General features: G+C 37.6%; 2 protein-coding genes across 11 annotated transcripts in view; both read right to left on the reverse strand.

Moving 5' to 3' along the window:
• LOC127175972 (protocadherin alpha-10-like) overlaps positions 1–22,614 on the reverse strand; it is a 56,642-nt gene that overhangs the window by 8,523 nt on the left and 25,505 nt on the right. The window contains exons 1-3 of one of the 10 annotated variants that reach the window (XM_051127339.1): positions 20,490–22,416; positions 12,946–13,538; positions 4,227–4,694 (exon numbers count right to left, since the gene is read on the reverse strand). The exons of 4 other annotated variants lie outside the window; for them this stretch is intronic. In XM_051127339.1, the coding sequence (XP_050983296.1) occupies positions 4,569–4,694; positions 12,946–13,538; positions 20,490–22,260 (2,490 nt within the window). In that variant the 5' untranslated portion in view covers positions 22,261–22,416 and the 3' untranslated portion in view covers positions 4,227–4,568. Of the gene's footprint in view, positions 1–4,226; positions 4,695–5,268; positions 7,875–12,945; positions 13,539–15,940; positions 18,524–19,896; positions 22,417–22,614 lie in introns of those variants that run through there. 5 more of the 10 variants (XM_051127343.1, XM_051127340.1, XM_051127342.1 and 2 more) reach the window with 5 other exon arrangements.
• Positions 9,188–10,510, reverse strand: LOC127175977 (protocadherin alpha-7-like). Its single transcript, XM_051127354.1, has one exon. It carries the CDS (start codon positions 10,434–10,436, stop codon positions 9,306–9,308), a length of 1,131 nt encoding a protein of 376 aa, XP_050983311.1. The 5' UTR covers positions 10,437–10,510; the 3' UTR covers positions 9,188–9,305.

The following is a 22,614-nucleotide window of genomic DNA, read 5'->3' on the forward strand; positions in this document are numbered from 1 at the left end:
TGACACCTGCACAGTACATTTTGTGTTCTACCAACCTGTAGTATGTTGTAATTTCCTTAAAGCTGATCTGCATTCACTTGCCAGAGCTAACAACAAACATCAGTGCATGGTCCTGACCTGCTAAACCAGGGGTCATTAAACTCCTCTAAAGTCCTGGAGGGCCGTTGTCTAGGGTGACCATATTTTAGTTCGCAAAAAAGAGGACAGTGAGGGAGAGATGCATGTGGCGGGGGGTTGAAGGGGGTTAAAAAGACCCCAAAGTAATGCAATGCCAGTATCCCATATCCCATACAAAATATTATGTTTTCACACCTAAAAAGTACATTTTACAGGCACCCATCTGCAGACTAATCATAAACACAGCTAAAAGGATTTCTACCAGTGGCCATCACAAAACTTAACATCTTGCACAGTTATATCACATGTAGCATGCAAAATTTCAATACAAGCATTTCAGTGAAATGTAACTTATGCAATATTTCAAACATTTAACGGGAGAAAATTAATCCTTCGCAACAGTTCAAATCAGCCCAAATACATGCAAAAAAAAAAAAAAAAAAAAAAAAAAAAAAAAAAAAAAAAAAAATGCGCATTTGGCAAACCTGCATCCAATACAAGCTGCAGGACTCAGATTTAACTGATCATGGGTCAAGACAAGAGTAAGGAGAGATGACTGACAAATCATGCTGGAGGATTTGCTGCTCAGGAGATAATGTGCTCATATCTGATCTGGTGTTTCCTTTATACAGAGTGCGCGTGAGTGAACTTTCACTCAAAAGAGATTTAAATTCACTTCCATTTATATTTAAATTCCACTGAATGGGTACCATTTGCTTCCAAAACTTATAAAAAAAAAAAAAAATCAAATCAAATCAAATAATAATAATAATAATAATAATAATAATAATTTTCTAGCCTTTTTTTTTTTTTTTTTCAGATGGAATCTAGTAATACACATATTTAAGTCCTGTTACCAAAACTCTTGTTTTTTTAAAAAGCACGTTTAAAAATATGTCAACAAAATCCTTCATTTTCCTCTCAGACAGGTGTCTATTTTAATGGAATTATTAGTTTCATGGTCAAAATAATAATAATAATAATAATAATAATATAAAGAAAAAAAATATATATATAAGAAAGAAAAAAAATATATATAGTGACACGAATGAAACTGGGTAACAGGAATGAGTATCTATTATATTAGTAGATAGGTTTGACTGCACATGTGAGGTATTAATGCTTGCACTGATATAGTGAAGAGTGTTAAACACTGACTAGTGAGCTGACCTCACTGCTAAAAAGGCCAAATCATGTTTCTATTTAAATCTAGTGGTCTGCAGAGGTTTTTGTTAGGGTTATGTTTAGGGGTAGAGGATGGGTTATGAGATAAGCTATAAATATTGAAAAATAATAAATATTAAAATATATAAATATATATATATATATATATATATATATATATATATATATATATATATATATATATATTAAATTAAAAAATATTAAAAAATAATAAACTTAACAAATAATGCCTTTTCAGTTTTTCTGTGGATATTGTTTTCTTACAGCGCAGGTCACACTCACATGTTTGGGTCTAATATATAATTACCACAGAACAGAAATTGCAAGCATTTTCTGTCATAATATAAAACAACAATGCCGGCAAAAACATTGTCTTAGTTTGGATAAAAGGCCAAAACGTTGAGAAAAACATGCATTTTTAAATGTATCTAGATTAATATGGATGTAGCCTAATATTTACATTAATAAATCACTCAGTCCTATTACTATTACTCAGTTACTATAGTAACAGGACTAAAAGTAACAGGATTGAGATTATAAAATAAATTAGCAAATAAATAAAATATAGTCACATGAAATACATACTAATATTATGAGGATACTCAGCAAATAATATTGATTCATCAAAGATTTGTATGTTTAAAATAAACAAGTAACATCTAAGAAATAATTTAGGTAACAGGGCAGTATATTTATAATAACACTCCCTGCCACAGTTATAATATAATCAAATATACAGAAAAGAAAATAAGACCACTTGCTTTCTGTCATTTCATTGCCTTTAGAAGATCCAGATGTTGCAATATTATGTTGAAAATGTGTCTTGTGGATTTTTCCCAGTTTTTTAGAGGGGGGGAATGTATTAGGGTAACAAGGAGTGAAAACCTAGGGACATGACTAAAATGTGTATTTTATCTAAACTATTATTAATTTATTTTAAAATAAATGTATTTAAATCACAGATGGGATATGGAGGTACACAAAAATGCAAAATAATGATTTCTGAAAGATTTTAAACATTATATATATTTTTTATATTTATTAAAATGTAGCGTTAGACACTGGGAACATATACAAATGCTATATTTTCAGTGTTTTAGGTAGTTTTTGATATATTTTTTAACATTAACTATTTAAAATTTGTAGTTCGATTAATGTGCAAGACATTTTCCTTAATAATAATAATAATAATAATAATAATAATAATATGTATTTTATAGTTAATTTTTATGCTTATTTGTACAAGTTATGTCCTGGGGACAGAAATGGCATCCATTCGGTGGAATGGCCCAGAAAGCAAAACCCGAATCCCGGACATTTTGGGCGATTTAGCAATCCGGCCGGACGCCGGATTTTTAGGTCCAAAAATAGAACATGTCTAGGGAAAAGATGGTCACCCTATCATTCACCTGCAGAGTTTAGCTCCAACCCTAATTAAACACACCTGAACCAGCTAATCGAGGTCTTACTAGGCATGCTAGAAAATCCAGGCAGGTGTGTTGAGGCAAGTTAGAGTTAAACTCTGCAGGAGTTTGGAGACCCCTGTGCTAAACAGACATTTAAATGATCTCCTGTGTGCTAAAGGCTCAGGCATTTCTGTTCTGCACTAAGAGTAAGATGTTAGCAGATTTGAATCCTGGATTATCTTTCAAAATCAACATGGTTCTGAAATAAAGATCATTCCACCATAAAAAATCCAAAATATATATATACATATATATATATGTTCTTTGAATGTAGATTATGGTTATGGCAACACAGTTTAGAGTCTGAAATAGCCAAGTCGAATCTAAGAATATACAAGATGCATTTTAAAAAGCATTGAAAGTTGGATGAAGCAAGTTTTTACATATGAAAAATTACAGAAACTAAACAGCTTTCTTTAAAATAACATGCAGCAACAATACGACCAGGAATATACTAAAACACAGGCAGCAGAGCAGTGCTTCGATCCAAATCACATAACAACAAAACCAACCTTAGCAGACTGTCCAGCTAACAAACACATAAACAAACTGGACTTAATTGTTTGCTTTAAATGTAAGTGTGAAAAAATACATCACTCTCAAATATCTGCAAAAGGCCTCCTGTTACCTAAGCAACTGGAATCAGTAAACAAAGAAAGTGTTCTAGCTCTGCTGTTACCATAGCAACCGGGGTGGGCAAGATCTAAATGTCTGCCAGTGATTCTTTTATCAAATTAAAAATATTTATGCAGTTTAATACTGTGAAATTAATTTTGCAGTCATTTTGTACAGCTTGGATCCCAAGGCATTGATATATCATCTGCACTGCTAAATAATTAAACAGTGAATTTATTTTTTCTTGAAATCTGAACCGAAGATAAGCGTTTGAAACGGAGACCGACTGAATAGATTTCCACTGTTATAAAATCCAAGGTTTTAATTCAGACAATGAACAAAGACTTCAAATAGCAGATACTGCAGCAATTTAATGAGATGCTGAGCAACACCCTTGCTGAACTGGTCTATGATCAGTGTGTGTGTGTGTGTTTTTGCTGGACCAGACTCAATATTCTGCTGATCTCTGCAATATCTGATTAGACCTGCAGTTCAGTTCTCTCTGCACAGCAGGACAGTGGATTTCATCACCCACACAGAAAGCAATTAAAAACCTGACTCATCCCAACATTCTATTTAAAGTGCATATTTAATTTAGATAAATTATTATATACTGTAACAGTATATAACAATTTGTCTATATTAATAGTGTATAGATAGATAGATAGATAGATAGATTGATAGATAGATAAGATAGATTGAGGAAAAGAAAATTTCAAGGGAAACAAAAGAAATGAAGAGAGTAGGGGATGATAGAATGGGGGGGGACTTGAGGAGAAGAGAGATGAAAGCACCGTGGCTGAGGGAGAGCTGTGTGTGTTCAGCAACGTGGAATAAGGCCAATCCTGTCTGCTTGATGGACTAAAATATGCTCGAGTAACAGCCTGAGGTGGTGTTTAGCACATAAATACACACTCTCAAATAGAAAAAAAAGTCTGCTGTCATCTGAGTGCTACATTCATACGAGCAACCTCATTAATATGATGTTATTTACACAGAAGCAATCTGATAAACCACAGACAAGCACGACAGCACAACCCACTACACAAACACCAAGAGAACACGCAACTGAGACCGCTTCCCACAATCAAACACATGACTCTGCGTGTACTCTTCACAGGGGGTTGAATCTGTTGACACCATCTGCTGACTAAATTACAGTATCAACTTCTCCATCCAAAGCTATTACATGTAATAAACACAGTTGTTTAAAACCCTGCAAGCTGACCAACCAATGTATTCTGTTAATCTCTCTCTGTTTGTCTCCATTTCCTGTTCATGTTTCCTTTTCTCGGGGTAACGGGTGTGTTGCTATGGATACCAGACAGAGAATGAATGGGAATCAGAATGTGCAGCATGATGGAACATTAATGATGACAGAATTTGTCGTCACATCTGCAAGCATATTGAGACAGACAATAGATAAACAAACATAGATAAAGTCGGGATAAACAAATAAATGAGTGAGAGAGAGAGATTTTCTCCATAACTTTCATACATTTAAAACAAAACAAAACAAAAGTATGATGAAATACTTTGAAAAACATTATAAATACAGCTTACGCAGCAAGACCTGTACTGGAGTTAATTAGATAATAATGAAATTTGTTCTAACTCCAGTGGTCAGCACTAGACTAAGTCATATATTTTCAACAGCAAATACAGCTAATACTACATGACACAGATTGTACATACATACATTGGGCTCTAAAACTCTCATAATCTCATCATTCGGATTCTTTCATATTAAAGATCATCTTTGCTTTCTAGGATATGAAAAAAACACTGAATGGTTATTTTGAATGCATTTAAGAGGGTGATCAGAAGACAATAAGGCCGAATAAAATTAAGAAAACACAAAAGCCATAACAGATCACAATTTTACCTCTCCAGAATCTCTCCTCCTGCGATCTGGTATCACTAGAGTGTTCCTATTACTGCCTGGTGCTATAGTAGAGCCGATACTCATTCTGGGTCCAACTAACATGTAGCGTTTATCTCCAGATCTGTACTGGATGCTGTGACACAGAGTCCCGTCATAATTTGTATCCTGTAAATACTTGGATGAATAGTCTGTTGATTTAGAGCACTGCATTACAATCAACACAATTATGCTGATGACAAAAAGCACTGAAACCGAGCCCAAAGTGATGATCAAATAAAATGTCACATTGTTTTCCTCTTCATCTTTTACTGCGTTTTTCATATCAGAAGATGCAAAAGCCTCTTTGGGCTCCACAACTTTGACAATCACAGTCGCTGTTGCTGAGAGTGAAACATTCCCATTGTCTTTGACCAGTATGAGCAGTTTATGCTGGGCCTCGTCTGTTTCTGTGAATGAGCGAAGGGTCCTTATCTGTCCTGTATAGCGGTCCAAACCAAAGAGACTGTGGTCACTAACTTCCTGCAGTGAAAATAATAACCAGCCATTGTATCCTATATCTGCATCATAGGCTCTGACTTTAGTCACCAAATGACCTGCGTTCACATTACGGGGAATCTCTTCCACACCCTCAGCAGAACTGTTAGCGCTGACTGGATATAAGATCACTGGAACGTTGTCGTTCTGATCCAGAATGAACACGTTCACTGTCACGTTACTGCTCAGAGATGGAGTTCCAGAGTCTGTAGCGAGAACATGGAACTGGAACATTTTTACAGTTTCAAAGTCAAAGCTCTTTAGTGCATAAATCTCCCCATTTTCAGAGTTAATATTAATGAAAGATGCATATTTGTTTTCATCTCCAGATTCTCTCCAAATGTTATAGTGTACAACAGCATTTTCATTTAAATCACGATCAGAAGCAGATACAGAAAACAAAGATTTTCCTGGAATATTGTTTTCCATCACATAAAAAGCATAAGGTGAAAGAGAAAATTCTGGACTATTGTCATTTACATCTGATACCTGCACAGTTATAGTTTTAACTGAAGACAGAGGTGGCTGGCCAGCATCTTTGGCTACTAATGTGATGTCATATTGAGGCACAGTTTCTCTATCAAGAGATGAGGCTGTAACAAGTGCGTAAATGTTATCTTGGGATGACGCTGTTAGCCTGAAAGGTACGTCTTCAGTTATGTAGCACAACACTTTCCCATTTACACCAGAGTCCAAATCACTGACGCTGATTAAAGCCACTGTGGTTCCAATTTTAGAGTCTTCAGGTACTGCACTTGAAAATGATGTCACTTCTATCTCGGGCACGTTGTCATTTACATCAACGATTTTTATGGTTATACTCTTATCTGATGTGAGAGGAACAGATCCTTTGTCTGATGCTTGGATATCTATTTCAAAGTTATTCATCTCTTCAAAATCTATTTGGCCAATCACAGTAATTTCTCCAGTTCTGGAGTTTAAATCAAAAAGTTTTACAAGCCTATTGTCTATATCCTTTCCAAACGAATAAAAAACTTCTCCATTTGGACCATCATCCATGTCAGTAGCATTAACTTGTATAACAGTTGTGCCAACAGGGACATTTTCTTGAAGCGTTACAGAGTAAACTTCTTGTGTGAAAACTGGCATATTGTCATTAACATCTAAAACATCAACTATTATATCCATTGTTCCAGACTTTGGGGGTCGCCCTCCATCGAGCGCAGTAAGATGTATCTTGTGTCTGCGGCTGGTTTCTCGATCCAGAGGCTTTTGAAGAATTAAAAATGGCATTTTGCGATCTTCTCCGCGATCTTTAACCTCTATGCGGAAATTATCATTATGACTGAGTTTATATTGTTGAACAGAGTTCGAGCCGCCATCGGGATCCCGCGCCGCCTGTAACTGAAACCGAGCTCCAGGTAAGGCAGATTCCGATATTTCCAATCGCTTTTCTTTTTCCGGGAATGTCGGTGCATGATCATTGATGTCCACGATTTCAATCGACACGTAGTGAATCTCTAAAGGGTTTTCTAGCGCGATTTTTAGATTGATGACACACGAGCTGCTTTTTTCGCAAACCTCTTCGCGATCTATTTTTCCATTTACACTTAAAATCCCGTCATTTTGATTTACCGTGAACAGAGAGTCGCCTGACGTTGAAACGATCCGAAATCCCCTCTCCTTCAACGTTCTGGTATCGAGACCTAAATCCTTCGCAAGGTTTCCGACCACAGATCCTTCTTTCTGCTCCTCAGAAAGAGAATATCGTATTTGTGCGCGTACCTCACTCCAAAGCAGCATTCCCAGTGCCATGAATGTAAGTCTGAGGCGCCATGACGAACGCGCCCTTTGTTGCATTTTGCAAGAAATTAAAACAGCGTTCAAAGATGTTCCACTCTTAAATTTTCACCCATAACAAAGTTAAGCGCTGAGAACATAAAAATCATGATTTATGTTAAAAAATCCTTACGATACAAAACATGTAGCTCTTGGCGAATGTGAAGGCAATGTCCAAGGCGTTCATAACGAACTGATGAAGTGAGCGAATGAAACTGGCAACAGACTATGCCACGCCAGATCCGTATTTTTGGTGTGCACTGACACCATGCGAATTTATTTTTCACTGCAAACAAACGTAACTTATAGATTAAAACAACAGACACTAAATCAAAAAACATGTTTATCTGACAAAATGATTAACTTTTAAAAAGAACATAAAACGGAATAACACATTTAAAAGTAATATTTAAGAAATTTGTGTCCAAATGGCGCACAGAAGCGATTAGAATTGTTTACAAACCATTACAGTAGTATTGTAGTTTTATATGTAATGCCAACCAAAACAGTCCACGTTTATATAGCCTAGACCTACAATCAAATAATAAGTTTTGATCTTTAAAAAAAAGCAATCAATGACATTAGAAACTAGTTCACTTTATAACAAATAAACAGGTAGTAGCTGGATCATTTGTCACTCAATTATGTGAGTTTGAAGCTTATTATCAAACATTTTAATTCTAATTCACATTCTAAAGCCATAAAAGTATGACATGGAGTTGTCAGAACATGAGTCCTTAAAAGCTATAGTACTAGGATTGTATAACAAACAAACAAAAAAATAAAAAATAAATACATCAATAATTCAGTGAAAAGACAACAAAATAGCACAGGTCATTTTCACATATAACATTTATGATTTTAAAAATAATTATTATTATTTTTTTTTTAACTTTTATTTTTTTAAGAAAAAATTGTAATGTACAAGAAGAGTAAACAAGAAAAGACACACTGCACTGGCATTTGCACAGCTACTGCATATTTAGTAAAGCAACACCATACTCTTTATGTAGCGACCCACAATCCAAGTCTTACTTTTACAGTTTGACGTTTAACACAGTGGGAGAAAAGACACACTATTTTTTATATTGTTTGCACAGTATTATTGTTGTATTTTATTAATGTCTGTACAGCACTTTGGTAAACACTTGCTGTTTTATTAAAGTGCTACGTAAACTTTGACTTTGACTATGAGATCCACTCTTCAGCACAATAGTAACCACAAAAATGCCAACAACAGAAACTCTACTAAATATAAATATTATTGTGAATACTAGCAAGTATGCCTATGGCTTAGTAACATTTCAACATATACTCTTCCAATCCATTCCCATATAAAGTATGCTGGGACCCAGAAATCCACTACTAAGCTCTAGTAATGCATGTCAAATAGTTTGATGCAACTCTTTCGCCACAATCTATCTAAATGATAATGAGCATTAAAAAAAAAAAAAAAAAAAAAAAAAAAAAAAAAAATTAAAATATATAAAACCTTAAAGTTTCTTACCTCCCCAGAATCTCTCCTCCTGCGATCTGGTATCACTAGAGTGTTCCTATTACTGCCTGGTGCTATAGTAGAGCCAATACTCATTCTGGGTCCAACTAACATGTACCGTTTGTCTCCAGATCTGTACTGGATGCTGTGACACAGAGTCCCGTCGTAATTTGTATCCTGTAAATACTTGGATGAATAGTCTGTCGATTTAGAGCACTGCATTACAATCAACACGATGATGCTGATGACAAAAAGCACTGAAACCGAGCCCAAAGTGATGATCAAATAAAATGTCACGTTGTTTTCCTCCTTCATCTTTTACTGCGTTTTTCACATCAGAAGCTGCAAAAGCCTCTTTGGGCTCCACAACTTTGACAATCACAGTCGCTGTTGCTGAGAGTGAAACGTTCCCATTGTCTTTGACCAGTACGAGCAATTTATGCTGGGCCTCGTCTGTTTCTGTGAATGAGCGAAGAGTCCTTATCTGTCCTGTATAGCGGTCCAAACCAAAGAGACTGTGGTCACTAACTTCCTGCAGTGAAAATAATAACCAGCCGTTGTATCCTATATCTGCGTCATAGGCTCTGACTTTAGTCACCAAATGACCTGCGTTCACATTACGGGGAATCTCTTCCACACCCTCAGCAGAACCGTTAGCGCTGACTGGATATAAGATCACTGGAACGTTGTCGTTCTGATCCAGAATGAACACGTTCACTGTCACGTTACTGCTCAGAGATGGAGTTCCAGAGTCTGTAGCGAGCACATGGAACTGGAATGTTTTAACCATTTCAAAATCAAAGCTCTTTAGTGCATAAATCTCCCCATTTTCAGAGTTAATATTAATAAAAGATGTAAATCTGTTTTCTGCACCATCCCTCCATATTTGGTAGCTGACTACACTGTTTTCACCTGTATCTTTGTCAGAAGCAGACACAGAAAATACAGATTTGCCTGGAGCATTATTCTCCATCACATAAAAGGCATAGGGGGAGAAAGAAAACTCTGGAACATTGTCATTAACATCTGATACCTGGACAGTTATAGATTTAACAGTAGACAGTGGTGGCTGACCAGCATCTTTGGCTTCTAATGTGATGTCATAGCGAAAAATTGTTTCTCTGTCAAGAGACGATGTCGTCACTAATGAGTATGTATTTTCTTGTGATGATGGCATTAATTTGAAAGGTATGTCCTGGGGTAATGAACACATGACTTTCCCATTCATTTCAGAGTCTAAATCAGAGACACTTATTAAAGCCACTGTTGTGCCAGGTTTGGAATCTTCTGGAATGGCACTTGAGAATGATGTCACTTCTATCTGAGGGGGGATTATCATTTATATCAGCAATTTTTATAGTTATAATTTTATCTGTTGTTAGAGGAACAATTCCTTTGTCAGATGCCTGAATGTCAATCTGATATTTATCTTTTATCTCAAAATCCAAAAGACCTGTCACGATAATTTCTCCTGTGATTGGATTGACATCAAATAGTTGACGCAACTTGTAATTGACGTTATGTCCTAATGAATAAACGACTTCCCCGTTCTGACCTTCATCCAGATCAGTTGCGTTCACCCTTAAAACTATTGTGCCTACAGGTGCGTTTTCATTCAGCATTACAGTGTAAGAATCTTTAGTGAAAACAGGGGCGTTATCGTTTATATCTAATACATCTATCACAATATCCATAGTTCCAGACTTGGGTGGTCTGCCTCCATCTAAAGCAGTCAACTGTAATTTCATACTTTTTGTAACCTCTCGGTCGAGCGGCTTTTGTAAAATCAACACAGGGGCTTTGCCGTCTTCATCTCGATCTATGATTTCAATACGGAAATAATCGGTGTGGCTCAGTTTGTACGTTTGAACTGAATTACTGCCGCTGTCTGGATCGCGAGCTGCCTGAAGTTGAAATCGCGCACCGGGAAGCACCGTTTCACTTATTTCTAAATGTTTTTCCTGCTCTGGGAATCTCGGAGCGTGGTCATTTACGTCTATTACATCAACAGTCACGTAATGAATCTCGAGAGGATTTTCTAATGCGATTTTTAAATGTATTAAACACGGGGTGCTTCTTTCGCAAACCTCCTCTCTATCTAATTTACCATTCACATACAAGACGCCGTCATTCTGATTTACACTGAACAGTGACTCGCCTGAAGCCGAGACGATACGAAATCCTCGCTCCTTTAAGGTTCTGTGATCAATACCTAAATCCTTTGCAACGTTTCCCACAGCAGCTCCGTCCTTCTGCTCTTCAGAAATCGAGTATCGTATTTGTGCCAAAGCCGTTCTGCCAAAAACAACCCATACAACAATGAAGATGATTTTCACATGCCGCTCAGGCCACTGATCACGTCTTCTTTGTCCCATTTTTGCAACGTATTGGTTCCACAGCAATTTCACAATGACTGTCCAAATATTAGTCCAGTGACCACATGACAGATTCCTTAATCCTCGATAGATATTACGAAGAAAAACAAAGGACAAAAGCACTGAGCAAGTCACGCCGCTGATGAAAAAGAGATCATACAAATCTAAATGATGACGAAAAAAAGGGAGGTACTCTGACGTTTGGAGTTTAACTTCAGATTTACACTGACACCTGGCGCTCTTTCATTGCATTGCTATTTATTATAATCTACGAATTCATAATGACATAAAGTAACAATTTTTAACGTTCTTGAAGCTTGTCTAATACACCTAAAATATACACAGAAATAAAAAGAATGAGACAGCTTTGTAGAACAGAAAGCTTCATCCTGTGTTCAGCACCAAGGACAGTGACTCTCACTCTCATGGTTACATTTACAATTTAATGAGTCATTAGGGCACAGCAAAAATTCTAATATTAATATTGAATTCGCAACATTGGTTCATTAGAAATACGTGCTTCTATATACATTTCTGCAAAACTGAAAAAAAAAAAAAAAAAACCTATATGTACGAATCGCTGCAGTTTCCAGTTAAAATGAACATTAGAGGCAGTAAAACTCCTACAACTTTTATTACTTTTCACACAAAGTATGTTTACACACAGTGTTCTGATTAAAAAAGCCTAATTTTCACACAATTACTTGCAGAATAATATATTATGGCTTTAAAACAATGAAAACTGATACTTCTGAACATTGTCGTCACATATACAGCTTCATATGCATGACTTTTCTAATTCAGTTTGTTTGTTTATTTCCTTCTTAACGCCATTCCAGCATCTACGGCTATTTTCATGGCGAGAATCAGATAATCCATACACAAGTCACTTCATACACACAAGTCTGTTATACACACAAGTCAGGGGACAGTTTGGAATATTCAGTTCACCTAACCTGCATGTCTTTGGGCTGTGGGAGGAACCCGGAGTACCCGACGTAAACCCACGTGAACACAGGGAAAACATGCAAACTTCACACAGAAAGGCCTCCTGTCCCTGCCAGGGCTCAAACCAGGGACCTTCTTGCTATGAGACAACAGTCCTAACCACCTCTAATTCAGTAGGTTTGCTTAGTAGTAGTAAAGCAACACCATGCTCTTCATGTAGTGGCCCACAATCTAAGTACGAGATCCACTCTTCAGCACAATAGTAACCATGAAAATGCCAACAACAGAAAATCTTCTAAATCGGAACATTAAACACTAGCAAGTATGTCCTTCATTTAGGAACATTTGAACTTATACTCTTCCAATTCAGTCCCATCCTGGGATCCACAGAAATCCACTGCCCAGCTCCAGTAATGCATGTCCAAGAGTTTGATGCAACTCTTTCACCACAATCTATATCTAAATGGTAATGGGCATAAAAATACATATAAAAATGAAAATATATCAAATCTTAAATATTCTTACCTCTCCAGAATCTCTCCTCCTGCGATCTGGTATCACTAGAGTGTTCCTATTACTGCCTGGTGCTATAGTAGAACCGATACTCATTCTGGGTCCAACTAGCATATACCGTTTGTCTCCAGATCTGTACTGGATGCTGTGACACAGAGTCCCGTCGTAATTTGTATCCTGTAAATACTTGGATGAATAGTCTGTCGATTTAGAGCACTGCATTACAATCAACACGATAATGCTGATGACAAAAAGCACTGAAACCGAGCCCAAAGTGATGATCAAATAAAAGGTCACGTCGTTTTCCTCCTCGTCTTTTACTGCATTTTTCACATCAGAAGCTGCAAAAGCCTCTTTGGGCTCCACAATTTTGACAATCACAGTCGCTGTTGCTGAGAGTGAAATGTTCCCATTGTCTTTGACCAGTATGAGCAGTTTATGCTGGGCCTCGTCTGTTTCTGTGAATGAGCGAAGGGTTCTTATCTGTCCTGTATAGCGGTCCAAACCAAAGAGACTGTGGTCACTAACTTCCTGCAGTGAAAATAATAACCAGCCGTTGTATCCTATATCTGCGTCATAGGCTCTGACTTTAGTCACCAAATGACCTGCGTTCACATTACGGGAAATCTCTTCCACACCCTCAGCAGAACCGTTAGCGCTGACTGGATATAAGATCACTGGAACATTGTCGTTCTGATCCAGAATGAACACGTTCACTGTCTTGTTACTGCTCAGAGATGGAGTTCCAGAGTCTGTAGCAACAACTTGGAACTGGAACATTTTAACAGTTTCAAAATCAAAGCTCTTTAGTGCATAAATCTCCCCATTTTCAGAGTTAATATTAATGAAAGATGTATATTTGTTTTCTACACCATCTCTCCATATTTGATAGCTGATTACACTGTTTTCACCTGTATCTCTGTCAGAAGCAGACACAGAAAATAAAGATTTACCTGGAGCATTATTCTCCATCACATAAAATGCATAGGGGGGAAAAGAAAACTCTGGAATATTGTCATTAACATCTAATACCTGGACAGTTATAGATTTAACAGAAGACAGTGGTGGCTGACCAGCATCTTTGGCTTCTAATGTGATGTCATAACGAGAAATTGTCTCTCTGTCAAGAGATGATGTTGTCACTAATGAGTATGTATTTTCTTGTGATGATGGCATTAGTTTAAAAGGTATGTGCTCAGGTAATGAACAAGTGACTTTTCCATTTGTTTCAGAATCTAAATCAGAGACGCTTATTAAAGCTACTGTTGTGCCAGGTTTAGAGTCTTCAGGAATGGCACTTGAAAATGATGTCACTTCTATCTGAGGTGCATTGTCATTTACATCAGCAATTTTTATAGTTATACTTTTATCTGCTGTTAGAGGAACAGTTCCTTTGTCTGATGCTTGAATGTCAATCTGATATTTGTCTTTGATCTCAAAATCCAAAAGACCTGTCACGATAATTTCTCCTGTGATTGCATTGACATCAAAAAGTTTACGCAACTTGTAATTGACATTATGTCCGAATGAATAAACAACTACTCCGTTCTGACCTTCGTCCGGATCAGTCGCGTTCACCCTTAAAATTGTTGTGCCTACAGGTGCGTTTTCATTCAGCATTACAGTGTAAATATCTTTAGTAAAAACAGGTGCATTATCGTTTATATCTAACACATCTATTGATATCTCCATACTTCCAGACTTGGGTGGTCTGCCTCCATCTAAAGCTGTTAACTGCAGTTTCATACTTTTTGTAACCTCTCGATCGAGCGGCTTTTGTAAAATCAGCACGGGAACTTTGCCGTCTTCATCACGATCTATAATTTCAATACGGAAATAATCGGTGTGGCTTAGCTTGTAAGTCTGAACTGCATTACCGGCGCTGTCTGGATCGCGAGCTGCCTGAAGCTGGAATCGCGCACCGGGAAGCACCGATTCGCCAATTTCTAAATGTTTTTCCTGCTCTGGGAATCTCGGAGCGTGGTCATTCACGTCTATTACATCAACAGTCACGTAATGAATTTCGAGAGGATTTTCTAAAGCGATTTTTAGATTTATTAAACACGGGGTGCTTCTTTCGCAAACCTCCTCTCTATCTAATTTACCATTCACATACAAGACGCCGTCATTCTGATTTACACTGAACAGTGACTCGCCTGAAGCCGAGACGATACGAAATCCTCGCTCCTTCAAGGTTCTGTGATCAATACCTAAATCCTTTGCAACGTTTCCCACAGCAGCTCCGTCCTTTTGCTCTTCAGAAATCGAGTAGCGTATTTGTGCCAAAACTGTTCTGCCAAAAACAAGCCATACAACAATGAAGATGATTTTCACAAGCCGTTCAGGCCACAGATCACGTCTTCTTTGTCCCATTTTTGCAACGTATTAGTTCCACAGCAATTTCACAATGACTGTCCAAATATTAGTCCAATGACCACATGACAGATTCCTTAATCCTCGATGGATATTAAGAACAACAAAAACAAAGGACAAAGCACTGAGCAAGCCACGCCGCTGACAATAAAAAGATCACATACGTGATGATCACATACGTTTTTTCGTCATCACCTAAGTGATGACGAAAAAACAGGGAGGTACTCCGACGTTTGGAGTTTCACTTCAGATTTACACTGACACCTGGCGCTCTTTCATTGCATTGCTATTTATTATAATCTACGAAATCATAATGACATAAATTAACCATTTTTTAAGTTATTGAAACTCGTATAATACACCTAAAATATACACAGAAATAGAAAGAATGAGACAAATTTGCTAAACAGAAAGTTGCATGACGTATTCAGCACCAAGGACAGCGACTCTCGCTCTCACGGTTACATTTACAATTTATTCAGTCATTAGGGCACCGCAAAAATAATAATATAGAATTCACATGCATGCGTGGCTATAACACATAAAATAAAATAAAAGTACTAAAACGTATTACAAATAAATGAACAATTCCGGCCATTAATGCAATATAGCATAACGCTAGTCCTTTTCTTACCTCTCCAGAATCTCTCCTCCTGCGATCTGGTATTACTAGAGTATTTCCATTGCTGCCTGGGACTATTGTAGAGCCGATACTCATTCTGGGTCCAACTAACATGTACCGTTTGTCTCCAGATCTGTACTGGATGCTGTGACACAGAGTCCCGTCGTAATTTGTATCCTGTAAATACTTGGACGAATAGTCTGTCGATTTAGAGCACTGCATTACAATCAACACGATGATGCTGATGACAAAAAGCACTGAAACCGAGCCCAAAGTGATGATCAAATAAAATGTTACGTTGTTTTCCTCCTCGTCTTTTACTGCATTTTTCACATCAGAAGCTGCAAAAGCCTCTTTGGGCTCCACAACTTTGACAATCACAGTCGCTGTTGCTGAGAGTGAAATGTTCCCATTGTCTTTGACCAGTATGAGCAGTTTATGCTGGGCCTCGTCTGTTTCTGTGAATGAGCGAAGGGTCCTTATCTGTCCTGTATAGCGGTCCAAACCAAAGAGACTGTGGTCACTAACTTCCTGCAGTGAAAATAATAACCAGCCGTTGTATCCTATATCTGCGTCATAGGCTCTGACTTTAGTCACCAAATGACCTGCGTTCACATTACGGGGAATCTCTTCCACACCCTCAGCAGAACCGTTAGCGCTGACTGGATATAAGATGACTGGAACGTTGTCGTTCTGATCCAGAATGAACACGTTCACTGTCACGTTACTGCTCAGAGATGGAGTTCCAGAGTCTGTAGCAACGACTTGGAACTGGAATGTTTTAACGGTTTCAAAGTCAAAGCTTTTTAGCGCATAGATCTCCCCATTTTCAGAGTTAATATTAATGAAAGATGTATATTTGTTTTCCTCGCTATTTTCTCTTGATATATGATAGCTGATTATAGCATTTTCTTTTGAGTCTTTGTCAGAAGCAGACACAGAAAATAAAAATGTTCCTGGGACATTATTTTCCATCACATAAAATGCATACGGGGAAAATAAGAATTCTGGATTATTGTCATTTATATCTGATATCAGAACAGTTATAGTTTTAACAGAAGACAGTGATGGCTGTCCCATATCTTTTGCACTTAACGTGATGTCATACTGAAATTGTGTTTCTCTGTCAAGTAATCCAGAAGTAACTAAAGAATAAATATTATCTTGTGATGACGGCATTAATTTAAAAGGTATGTCATCGGATACTGAACAGGAGATTTTTCCATTGAGTCCAGAGTCTAAATCGGTGACGCTTATCAAAGCCACTGTAGTACCAGGTCTGGAATCCTCTGGAATGGCGCTTGAAAATGATGTCACTTCCATTTCCGGTGCATTATCATTTACATCGACGATTTTTATTATCACAGTTTTATCTGTGGCAAGAGGAACAATTCCTTTGTCCGATGCCTGAATGTCAATTTCATATATATCTTTGACCTCAAAATCTAAAAGACCAGTCACAATAATTTCTCCAGTGACTGAATTAACTTGAAAAAGTTCACGTAACTTATCATTAACATTATTTCCTAAAGCATAAACTACTTGTCCATTTTGACCCTCGTCCAAATCAGTGGCATTAACCTGTACAACTGTTGTGCCCACGGGTGCGTTTTCATTCAATACAACAGTGTAAGATTCTTTCGTAAATATAGGCACATTATCGTTTATATCCAGCACATCAATCAATATTTCTGTTGAGCCAGACTTAGGAGGTCTCCCCCCATCTAAAGCAGTTAACACTAATTTTATGTTTTTCGTCATTTCTCTGTCAAGTGGTTTGTGTAAAATCAGAATAGGAATTTTACCATCTTCACGGTCTTTAACTTCAAGACGAAAATGGTTGTTGTGGCTAAGTTTGTAGGTCTGAACCGAATTACTTCCACTGTCCGGATCACGCGCTGCCTGTAGCGGATATCGAGCTCCTGGAAGAACAGATTCCCCAATTTCCAGCCGCTTTTCAATCTCGGGAAACCGTGGACTGTGATCGTTTACATCTAATATCTCTACAGTGACATAGTGAATTTCTAGTGGGTTTTCTAGAGCAATTTTCAGATTAATTAAACAAGGAGTGCTTCTCTCGCACACCTCCTCTCTATCTATTTTACCGTTCACATACAAGACACCGTCATTCTGATTGACAATGAACATTGACTCGCCTGAGGTCGAGACGATCCGAAATCCTCGCTCTTTTAGTATTCTGTGATCAATACCTAAATCCTTAGCGATATTTCCCACTGCAGCTCCGTCCTTCTGCTCCTCCGAAATCGAGTACCGTATCTGTGCCCAAACTGCTCTCCCAAACAACAACGATACAGCAATGAAAGCCAGTTTCGCATTCAGCTCCAGCTGATGAGAGCGTTTTCTTTGTTCCATTTTTCTGATATTAAAACAACCCGTTCCAACGCAATTTTACATCAGTCTACAAATATATGTTGTATAGTTCCATCGTTGATCACGTTTTCGCTGAAAACCAGTCAGACAATACGAAGACGCTGTACTCAATAATGCCAAATCTTAGAGCATGGGTGCTGAACATGAGAAACCACTCGAATAAACTGAGAAGGCGGGACAAAAACCCCATGAACAAACGTCTGACGTCACGAGTGTTTTTCTAGGTTTACACTGACATCTCGCGATCTAAACCTTCAGTTGCATTGCAGCGTCCAAAACTTTTTTTCACTGGTGCCAAATGCATGTAGTTTTATCAGTAGACTTCAAAACCATCCACACAAATTGTGATTTAAGCTATGATTAAATATTCAATATTCTCCCATTAGACCGAACATAATGTGTTATGAAAAAGACTGAGTGAAAGGGAAACAGGGAAAGAGAAAAGACTGAAAAATACCAAGCTGTCAAGACCAGCCTCATAACTTTAAACCAGACAATATGCTTTTAGAACAAGCACAGAAACACACATACAATAGAATAAACATCAGCAACACAGAAAACTTAAACAAGACTGTAAACAAAGAGCTATTTATTATTTTAAAAAATAATTACAAAAGCCATTACACTCTATGGACAAGCAAATTGGGGTCTGTTCATAAACCAACAGTTAACTAAATAGGACAAACACATTAAAAGACTGAAAATAAATTAATAATAATAATAATGCCAATGCAAAACTCTAGAATACGAACAATTAATTAAATAAAAAAAGCCTTGAAATTCCAGTCCACCCAGATAGTAGTAATACACCGAGCATCCATCACAAACCCAGAGCTACCAATAACTGACCCCAGAGAGAAGTCCTTTTTGCTTTACAATTGATTTTACAATAAAAACATGACCAAATCAACCAAATCTAAATTTTAAAACAAAAGGAAAGAAAGAAAAAAAAAAATCCACAATCAACACTGGATAGAAGCATAAGGTTAAAGCAAACTGAAATGCAGGACAATCCATAAACTAAAACTTAAAGTACTGATCATATACGGGCACAGACAGACCTGGCAAACAAAAGACTGCACTGCACACTAAATTAAATGGAAACAGAGTTGCATTTTTTCTAACATGCCTAAATTATATGTAAATTAAGAAACCATTTCCCTTAATTCACAACCCACCACAGCAACTTTAATCAGAAACAAAAAAAGATCCACGTTTAATGGCTGATCAGTGATGCTCAAACCTAGCTGCAAGATATGAAAGGCCTTTTATAACTGTGCAACATGCAGGAAAACAGAATTACAAACTGCTCTATTGCTAATACTTAATACTAAATTTGTTTCTTTCCTTCTTCAATGGCTATATGTTTAGATATTTAGTATTTATGGACCTTGATAATGTAAATCATATGTCTAAATAATAATAATAAAAAAATTAAATCTAAAAAAAAGAGAGACACTAACAGGGTTCCATTTGAAAAACAGCTCGAGCAGGTTCAGTACCACGGACAGCAGCCAATTTCTGCCTTAAGATTGTTTCCTACAACTAATACACAGGTGCAAAAGTCATTTACTTACCTCTCCAGAATCTCTCCTCCTGCGATCTGGGATCACTAGAGTATTTCCATTACTGCCAGGGACTATAGTAGAGCCGATACTCATTCTGGGTCCAACTAACATGTACCGTTTGTCTCCAGATCTGTACTGGATGCTGTGACACAGAGTCCCATCGTAATTTGTATCCTGTAAATACTTGGACGAATAGTCTGTTGATTTAGAGCACTGCATTACAATCAACACAATGATGCTGACGACAAAAAGCACCGAAACCGAGCCCAAAGTGATGATCAAATAAAATGTCACATTGTTTTCCTCCTCATCTTTTACTGCACTTTTCACATCAGAAGCTGCAAAAGCCTCTTTGGGCTCCACAACTTTGACAATCACAGTCGCTGTTGCTGAGAGTGAAATGTTTCCATTGTCTTTGACCAGTATGAGCAGTTTATGCTGGGCCTCGTCTGTTTCTGTGAATGAGCGAAGAGTTCTTATCTGTCCTGTATAGCGGTCCAAACCAAAGAGACTGTGGTCACTAACTTCTTGCAGTGAAAATAATAACCAGCCGTTGTATCCTATATCTGCGTCATAGGCTCTGACTTTAGTCACCAAATGACCTGCGTTCACATTACGGGGAATCTCTTCCACACCCTCAGCAGAACCGTTAGCGCTGACTGGATATAAGATCACTGGAACATTGTCGTTCTGATCCAGAATAAACACATTCACTGTCACGTTACTGCTCAGAGATGGAGTTCCGGAGTCTGTAGCAACAACTTGGAATTGAAATGTTTTAACGGTTTCAAAGTCAAAGCTCTTTAGTGCATAAATCTCCCCATTTTCAGAGTTAATATTAATGAAGGATGTATATTTGTTTTCCTCACTGCTTTCTCTCCATATGTGATAGCTAACTATAGCATTTTCATTAGAGTCTTTGTCAGTAGCAGACACAGAAAATAAAAATTTGCCTGGGACATTGTTTTCCATCACATAAAATGCATATGGAGAAAATGAGAATTCTGGACTATTGTCATTTACATCTGATATCAGAACAGTTATAGTCTTAACAGAAGACAATGATGGCTGTCCCATATCTTTTGCAGCTAATGTGATGTCATACTGAAATTTTGTTTCCCTGTCTAAGGGTGACGTGGTAACTAATGAATATGTGCTATGCTGTGAAGATGGTATTAGTTTGAAAGGCATGTCATCTTCTAAAGAACAAGTGACTTTGCCATTGAGTCCAGAGTCCAAGTCAGAGACACTAATCAAAGCTACTGTAGTACCAGGTCTAGAATCCTCTGGAATGGAGTTGGAAAATGATGTGACCTCTATTTCTGGAGTATTATCATTTACATCAACTATCTTTATGGTCACGCTCTTATCAGTAATCATTGGAACTAGTCCCTTGTCAGATGCTTCTATATCAATCTCATAGCTGTCTTTGTCCTCATAATCTAATAGCCCCTTAACAGTTATCTCACCAGTGATGGTGTTAATTTCAAACAGCTTTCTTGCTTTACTATTAACACTTTTACCAAATGAATAAACTATCTCACCATTGGGGCCTTCATCCAAATCTGTGGCGTTGACCTGTATCACAGTTGTACCTAGAGGTGCATTTTCATTCAGCATGACCGAATAAACATCTTTGGTAAAAACGGGCACATTGTCATTTATATCTATCACTTCGATGGTTATATCCATTGTCCCTGATTTGGCAGGCTTTCCTCCATCAACAGCTGTTAACTGTAAGTTAATGGTTCGCGTTAGCTCTCGATCTAAAGGCTTTTGCAAAATTAGGATTGGAATTTTGCCATCTTCTCCACGATCTTTGACTTCAAGACGGAAATTATCATTGTGACTGAGTTTGTAGTGATGCAAAGAATTACTACCACTATCAGAATCGCGAGCAGACTCAAGTTGAAATCGCGCACCGGGTAGGGCAGATTCTCCAATCTCTAAATGCATTTCGCTGGCTGGAAAAATCGGAGCGTGGTCGTTTACATCCAAAATCTCAACAGTTACATAGTGGATTTCAAGTGGGTTTTCTAGAGCTATTTTCAGATTAATTAAACACGGAGTGCTTCTCTCGCAGACCTTCTCTCTGTCTATCTTACCGTTCACATACAAGACGCCGTCATTCTGATTCACACTGAACATGGACTCGCCTGAGGTCGATACGATGCGAAATCCTCGCTCTTTTAAGGTTCTGTGATCTATACCCAAATCCTTCGCGATATTTCCCACAGCAGCTCCTTCCTTCTGCTCCTCTGAGATGGAGTACTGAATTTGAGCTCTTGTCATCACAGCAAACGCAAGCAATGCAGCCATTAGAGTGAGTTTCCCGTGCTCCTTTAGCCACTGAGCGTATCTTCTTTGTTCCATTTTGCCGATAACACAGGCAGGTTCTACTATAATTCCTCTATATTACTCGCTCGACTAGATTAAGCATTTCTTTTACATCTAAAAGTTGACATTTGCTGTAGAAAAAAAAAATTGCTTAATCGCCAAAGCAAGAAATGACAAATCCACCGACCAGCAGGAAAGACACGCGTTAAATGCAAAGAGGAGGAATAACAGTGTTTGACGTCACTAGCCGTACTCTAGGATTACACTGACACCTCGCGATCTTACAGCTGTAGTGCATTGCATTCGATTGCTCAGTAGCTACACATCAAAATGCACCAAATATGAGAATAACACAACACGTCTACATAGATAAATGCTGCAGCAATGCAG

The sequence above is a fragment of the Labeo rohita genome, chromosome 14, assembly GCF_022985175.1.
Source record: "Labeo rohita strain BAU-BD-2019 chromosome 14, IGBB_LRoh.1.0, whole genome shotgun sequence".
Classification (NCBI taxonomy): Eukaryota; Metazoa; Chordata; class Actinopteri; order Cypriniformes; family Cyprinidae; genus Labeo; species Labeo rohita.

What these genes read in the sequence shown, in the direction of transcription:
- LOC127175977 (XM_051127354.1), bottom strand. Translation starts at nt 10,436, where the DNA reads ATGATAATCCCCCCTCAGATAGAAGTGACATCATTCTCAAGTGCCATT.